This window comes from Ambystoma mexicanum, chromosome 5p (assembly GCF_040938575.1).
Source record: "Ambystoma mexicanum isolate Mex_15411 chromosome 5p, UKY_AmexF1_1, whole genome shotgun sequence".
NCBI lineage: Eukaryota > Metazoa > Chordata > Amphibia > Caudata > Ambystomatidae > Ambystoma > Ambystoma mexicanum.
The window spans coordinates 6146581-6154597 of NC_090930.1; the positions used below are offsets into that span (position 1 = coordinate 6146581).

The 8017-nt window shown below is 51.6% G+C and overlaps 1 protein-coding gene across 1 annotated transcript in view; it reads right to left on the bottom strand.

Annotated features, from left to right (window-relative positions):
• The window catches only part of LOC138480667 (uncharacterized), a 248614-nt gene extending 240991 nt beyond the window's left edge, over positions 1–7623 (bottom strand). Inside the window, exon 1 of the mRNA XM_069612340.1 lies at positions 7204–7623. Within this exon, the coding sequence (XP_069468441.1) occupies positions 7204–7608 (405 nt within the window). The 5' untranslated portion in view covers positions 7609–7623. The remainder of the gene's footprint in view (positions 1–7203) is intronic.
• Between the last annotated feature and the right edge of the window lie 394 nt (positions 7624–8017).

The following is an 8017-nucleotide window of genomic DNA, read 5'->3' on the forward strand; positions in this document are numbered from 1 at the left end:
TTAAACGGGATATCATATCGTGCCTCCTTTACTGTATATATTGGCCTAAACCCAGTATTTTGACCATTAAAACGAAAAAGGAAAAATGCACAAATACGAAGCAATACACCTCCATATTGAATAATATCAAGTTAGGTGGAACTCATATAATCAACCAAGTTGTTTGTATATTGTCTACAGATTCATGTACCAACCACTATATGAACCAGAAGGAAGGTGATGAAAGAAGGGAAGCTTTGGAATTATAAGTCTTCCTTACACACATTTCGTCTACCGAACATTACGTCTTCCACAAACCCACATTGGAACCTGTGGCTGTTGCTACCCTGAGTAAGTGATGTAGCCCTTTTTAACCCGGGTCCCATCCATCGATGGGTACCCTTCATGATCTGTAAAGTTACAAAAATAATGTTGGCTTTTGCGATCAAGTGAAATGGGGACAATCTTAGGTAATGGATACAATTTTTAACCCCTTAGATCAGAGGACAATTATCCTCCGGATTCCAACTGCCCCTCCTGACCCCACCGGATAGGAGGTGAGTTGGTTGTTCTTCTATTAATTATAGAGCATATCATATTAATATGCAATCAAATAACTTGAAAAGGAGTGACGGGGATACACAATACTCATGCAGTGTTTTATGTATTTTTATAGATGGTGTGGCCCATGTCAATGTATGTGCCTAAAAATGGGTTGTTTTGTCCTGAAGAAGGTTGCTGTACAGAGAGAGTATTAATGGTGATGCTCGCAGAGAGCAACTGAAACACGTGTCGATGTGAGAACTGTGGGAATGACTGAATACAGACTTTTGTGATACCCCAAATTGGTGGGGATGTTTTACAATGAATTGTAAACACATCGAGAGATAACAGATGTTTAACTGTTTTTTATATACAGACCATTTTTTCAAAGAATGAAGATGAATGTGAACGAATGAATTACGAGTATGGGCCATAGAGTTATATGAACTGTTTAATATATTTTTAGATAGAGCATATTTCCTTGAATAAAATAAAACAAGCTTGGGAATTGTAAACCAAGCTCAAACTACTTGTGTACTCCGTCATCCTTGTATTGGTCTACTAGTTCAAACCCTTCGGTATTTCTTTCTGTGAAGAAATCCACGTTGCAAAGTTCCGACCTTAGATCGACTTATCCGCCATTTTAGGTTCATTCGCCATTTTGATTCTCGCTCCAAAGTCACCCTGTGTTCTAAAATGGTGGACAGTGTTCTTCTGTTTGTAATTTGGCCGTCTTGACCCCTACATGCAAGTTAATGTGAACTGCCCGCAGGCCAAATGTTAGGGTCATGTAATGAGACCTTGTCCTTCGTTGACCTGTAGATCAAGGATTACCTGTGCCAACGAAACTGATCCGCGAGCAAATATTAAGCACAATGTTGTTTAAATACTGAATGTGAACACTTGTTGAACTACATTGTATAAAACATGTAATAAGGCTTAATGTTAAATCCAAAGATACACTGTTGCTATTGTGACTTATTGTTGTAAGAACTAAGAAGTAATCCATATGCATATGGATGAATAAATTAGAAGTGAACTCGGCACAAACCCCTAGCCCGAGGAATTATTAAACTGCAGATAGCCTGGACATCATGTTGAAATTGTATAAAAAGAGTGAATGTTCTGATGTACAGCCCCACTCACTTCTCACACCGAAAGGGCTGGTATTCGCTGTGATGTACTGAGGGCCAAATAGCTATCTGATACTTTGTTCCTTTGAAAACTGTTCAGTTATAGAATAAAGATCTGTGTATCTTTGTAAACCCATGTTTGGTGTATTTCCTTTTGGGGTACTCAGCCTCGATATTTCTCTTTGCTTTGGCTTCCTAAGGAGGGCTTCTGTGTAGAAGCCCACGAAATGACGGTGAACAAAGGAACCAAACCTGGTTTGGTGCGCAGAGGAAAACACGAGAAAGACATTTTCAATAAGAAATGGCAAATAAATCCAGCCGGAAGCGAAATAAAACGTATATGGTCTAGCGGGTTTAAGTTCGAGGCTACCAAGATAGCCTAAAACAATGACAAGGTTATTTAAGATAACCGCAGTAGTAAAAATGGGGTAGTTACGACTGCCACCAGCCAAGTCTTGATGAAAAGGGAGCGAAACAATGTTCCATGAGAAACAGACAAAAAGGGATAGCTATTAACCCTTTCCAGTACTCCATGTAAGATGGGGGGTACTGGGTATGTGGTTTTACAGAGGCTAATAAAGTTAATGGCAACTTTATATGTTCTGGGAGACAGTAGTCAGTCCCATAAAATGGAGCCTGAGTTGGGAAGTCTAAAAGACAACCCTGTGTCACTGCACTGAAGGTGCTGTGTAACACACAGTAAAAAGATGATGCCTATGGAGCAGGTGAGGCTCCACAGTCTATGAACACAAGAAAATGTTAAACACACACAGCAAAACACATGTAAGAGTGGGAAAAAAGGCTCACACTCTTACCAGGTGAAAAAATAAATCTTAGAAATCCAGCAAAGCTGCTGAGGAACTCAGTAGGTAAGGGAAATTAGCCATTCTGGAGAATTCTCCCTAACACTGGGCATAGCAAGAAGAGGAGGGTTTCCTGTTGCTTTAGCACTGTGTGATTCTGGACAGATGACTTCATCTTCCTCTACCTCACCTTCCTTACCCGCCTCTCCCTCTACCTCACCTTCCTTACCGGCATCTCCCTGTATCTCACCTTCCTTACCGGCCTCTCCCTCTACCTCGCCTTCCTTACCAGCCTCTCCCTCTACCTCACCTTCCTTACCGGCATCTCCCTGTATCTCACCTTCCTTACCGGCCTCTCCCTCTACCTCACCTTCCTTACCAGCCTCTCCCTCTACCTCACCTTCCTTACCGGCATCTCCCTGTATCTCACCTTCCTTACCGGCCTCTCCCTCTACCTCACCTTCCTTACCAGCCTCTCCCTCTACCTCACCTTCCTTACCGGCATCTCCCTGTATCTCACCTTCCTTACCGGCCTCTCCCTCTACCTCACCTTCCTTACCAGCCTCTCCCTCTACCTCACCTTCCTTACCGGCCTTTCCCTCTACCTCACCTTCCTTACCGGCCTCTCCCTGTACCTCAGCATCGATGGGTACCCTTCATGATCTGTAAAGTTACAAAAATAATGTTGGCTTTTGCGATCAAGTGAAATGGGGACAATCTTAGGTAATGGATACAATTTTTAACCCCTTAGATCAGAGGACAATTATCCTCCGGATTCCAACTGCCCCTCCTGACCCCACTGCATAGGAGGTGTGTTGGTTGTTCTTCTATTAATTATAGAGCATATCCTATTAATATGCAATCAAATAACTTGAAAAGGAGTGACGGGGATACACAATACTCATGCAGTGTTTTATGTATTTTTATAGATGGTGTGGCCCATGTCAATATATGTGCCTGAAAAATGGGTTGTTTTGTCCTGAAGAAGGTTGCCGTACAGAGAGAGTATTAATGGTGATGCTCGCAGAGAGCAACTGAAACACGTGTCGACGTGAGAACTGTGGGAATGACTGAATACAGACTTTTTTGTGATACCCCAAATTGGTGGGGATGTTTTACAATGAATTGTAAACACATCGAGAGATAACAGATGTTTAACTGTTTTTTATACCCAGCCTCTCCCTGTACCTCACCTTCCTTACCGGCCTCTCCCTCTACCTCACCTTCCTTACCGGCATCTCCCTGTATCTCACCTTCCTTACCGGCCTCTCCCTCTACCTCACCTTCCTTACCGGCCTCTCCCTCTACCTCACCTTCCTTACCGGCCTCTCCCTCTACCTCACCTTCCTTACCGGCCTCTCCCTGTACCTCAGCTTCTTTACCCAGCCTCTCCCTCTACCTCACCTTCCTTACCGGCCTCTCCCTCTACCTCACCTTCCTTACTGGCCTCTCCCTGTACCTCACCTTCCTCACCGGCCTCTCCCTGTACCTCACCTTCCTTACCGGCCTCTCCCTGTGCCTCTCCCTGTACCTCACCTTCCTTACTGGCCTCTCCCTCTACCTCACCTTCCTTACCGGCCTCTCCCTCTACCTCAGCTCCCTTACCTGGCCTCTCCCTCTACCACACCTTCCTTACCCGGCCTCTCCCTCTACCTCACCTTCCTTACCCGGCCTCTCCCTGTACCTCACCTTCCTTACCCGGCTTTTCCCTCTACCTCACCTTCCTTACCGGCCTCTCCCTGTACCTCAGCTTCCTTACCCGGCCTTATGACCGTGTATTTGAAGCCATATCTACAAAAAGAGTCCAAATGGGTGACCTAGGGCAGAGGGTTTGGTCAAGGTGTAAGATCTGCAGGTTCAGTGGCCTCAAAGCGCTACATGGTGTTTGGTGTGTTCTCCCAGAGAGACCCCAGTATCTGCACTTACAGATTAATTCTTGAAGAATTTGCACTTGAGGTATCTCCCCCCGTCCCCCTCCCCACCCACACACACACACACACACACACACACACACACATACCCCGTTTCTGTATATTGAGAATACACGCCAGGAACTAAAATACGAATGCAATGTGTACACGGGTTCCGGGTAGTCCCCTAGTGCACTCATGCACGAGGAATACACCCATAGAGGGAGTCTCGGGGTGGTGTGCTCACACACAGTGCATGCCAAAGGGCGGGCACGGTGAGCGTTCTTCTTTGCTGTGTTTTACACATGAATCGGACACAACCCGCAGGCAGGTGTGTTCTTGTGTATCACACAATGTAGCCCAGAAGAGGGGGTCACTGTCAACTTGGCTTCTTTCCGCAAACTTGGCATCGAGCTGTTTGCACATAGTACCGCACACGCACAGGCACGGCCCTCACACGCTCATACACAGGCACGGCCCTCACACGCTCATACACAGGCACGGCCCTCACACGCTCATACACAGGCACGGCCCTCACACGCTCATACACCTACACCGCCCTCACACGCTCATGCACAGGCACGGCCCTCACACGCTCATACACCTACACCGCCCTCACACGCTCATGCACAGGCACGGCCCTCACACGCTCATACACATACACCGCCCTCACACGCTCATGCACAGGCACGGCCCTCACACGCTCATACACCTACACCGCCCTCACACGCTCATACACAGGCACGGCCCTCACACGCTCATACACCTACACCGCGCTCACACAGGCACGGCCCTCACACGCTCATACACAGGCACGGCCCTCACACGCTCATACACAGGCACCGCCCTCACACGCTCATACACAGGCACGGCCCTCACACGCTCATACACGTACACCGCCCTCACACGCTCATGCACAGGCACGGCCCTCACACGCTCATACACGTACACCGCCCTCACACGCTCATGCACAGGCACGGCCCTCACACGCTCATGCACAGGCACGGCCCTCACACGCTCATACACGTACACCGCCCTCACACGTTCATACACAGGCACGGCCCTCACACGCTCATACACGTACACCGCCCTCACACGCTCATGCACAGGCACGGCCCTCACACGCTCATACACATACACCGCCCTCACACAGGCACGGCCCTCACACGCTCATACACAGGCACGGCCCTCACACGTTCATACACAGGCACCGCCCTCACACGCTCATACACAGGCACGGCCCTCACACGCTCATACACATACACCGCCCTCACACGCTCATGCACAGGCACGGCCCTCACACGCTCATACACCTACACCGCCCTCACACGCTCATGCACAGGCACGGCCCTCACACGCTCATACACATACACCGCCCTCACATGCTCATGCACAGGCACGGCCCTCACACGCTCATACACCTACACCGCCCTCACACGCTCATACACAGGTACGGCCCTCACACGCTCATACACCTACACCGCCCTCACACAGGCACGGCCCTCACACGCTCATACACAGGCACGGCCCTCACACGCTCATACACAGGCACCGCCCTCACACGCTCATACACAGGCACGGCCCTCACACGCTCATACACGTACACCGCCCTCACACGCTCATGCACAGGCACGGCCCTCACACGCTCATACACGTACACCGCCCTCACACGCTCATGCACAGGCACGGCCCTCACACGCTCATGCACAGGCACGGCCCTCACACGCTCATACACGTACACCGCCCTCACACGCTCATACACAGGCACGGCCCTCACACGCTCATACACGTACACCGCCCTCACACGCTCATGTACAGGCACGGCCCTCACACGCTCATACACATACACCGCCCTCACACAGGCACGGCCCTCACACGCTCATACACAGGCACGGCCCTCACACGTTCATACACAGGCACCGCCCTCACACGCTCATACACAGGCACGGCCCTCACATGCTCATACACATACACCGCCCTCACACGCTCATGCACTGGCACGGCCCTCACACGCTCATACACATACACCGCCCTCACACAGGCACGGCCCTCACACGCTCATACACAGGCACGGCCCTCACACGCTCATACATCTACACCGCCCTCACACGCTCATACACAGGCACCGCCCTCACACGCTCATACACAGGCACGGCCCTCACACGCTCATACACGTACACCGCCCTCACACGCTCATGCACAGGCACGGCCCTCACACGCTCATACACATACACCGCCCTCACACGCTCATGCACAGGCACGGCCCTCACACGCTCATGCACACACAGCCCCCGCCATGCATGTAGGGCAACCCAGGGCCGAGTAGGGCCAAGTGGTGCAGTTGGGAAGATGTTGAGGGTAACCTGCACCTTTGCAGTGACTTGGTCGCTCACATAAAGCACTGCCCCCCTGCCACAGAGGCAGCCGCGCTTCACACGTTGCAATCCCATGGCCAGTTTAGCCATTCATCCTTGAGATGAATTGTAACCGTTATTAGAGCGCTTAGAAGCTGGAACAATCCGACACGAAGCGCTATCTAAGAGCACACATTATGTTAGAAGCACACCTGGTCTTATTCACACGTATTCGTAACGCTTTTCGGAGGCGGGGTCTGGTCTGCTGGGGGTCATGTCCAAAGCCAAAGGAACGTTTCGGACCTTTCTGAACTTATTGAGGGCATTTTCGAGTGCCACAGCGCCAAGAAGCAGCCACGGGGTGGGAGGTGGGCACTTCACGGAAGGAACTAGGGAAACACCCCCCTATGCAGACAGTTCATGTGAGCGGATAGCGTTTTGGGGTGCACCGCATATAGCGGAGGCCCCCAGGGGCCCGTACCTTGTACTGCTGCAGCGCCTCCTCCACGGGGATGACGCTGTGGCCCCTGTGCTCTCGGGACCGGTCGCAGATGGTGCACACGGCCTGCTGGTCCTCCTCGCAGAAGAGCTTCAGCTGCTCCTCGTGCCACTCGCACAGCTCCCCGGGCACCCCCCGAGGCGCCGAGAGCTGCCTGGCAATGCCCACCAGGTTGGCGAGCTGCAGGTTCCTGGGGTGCTGGGTCCGGGCGCACTCCTTCCTGCACTGGGGGCAGGTGCGCCCCCCCTGCCCAGCGTTCTCCCAGAAGGTGCAGATGCAGGCGCTGCAGAAGTTATGCCCACACTCCAGGGTGACGGGGTCAGTGAAATACTCCCAGCAAATGGAGCAGGTGACCTCCCTCTGCAGCGCCGAGAAGCGGGTAGCCATGGCGCCTCCACTCTGCAGCGCACGGCCCGGGCACTGTTTATCCTGCAGCCAGGAGGGGGGGCAGGGGCCTGGGCGCCGCTCCCCGCTTCCCTGGTTACTGCTAGAAGGGATGCCAGCGGGGTGGAGCCCATTGCACGAGGCAGACACCGCCGGCTGCCGGGGGGGGGGGGGGCTTTGCAATGGATTAATTCTGGTAGAATACACCTGCTCATGGCCAGCTGATAATATCCGGGCGTTCCATTGCACGTGCACCCCAGGCCTCCCCTGGACACGCCACTATTCCATCGAAAGGAGGAGTAGCGCATCTTTGCTTTCCTGAACTCCTGCGCCCCAGGACGGCTGTAAAAGGAGCTGGAGCCTAAAGGGAAAGCACAAAAGCACATTCATTTTCCCCACTGAGCCCCTAACT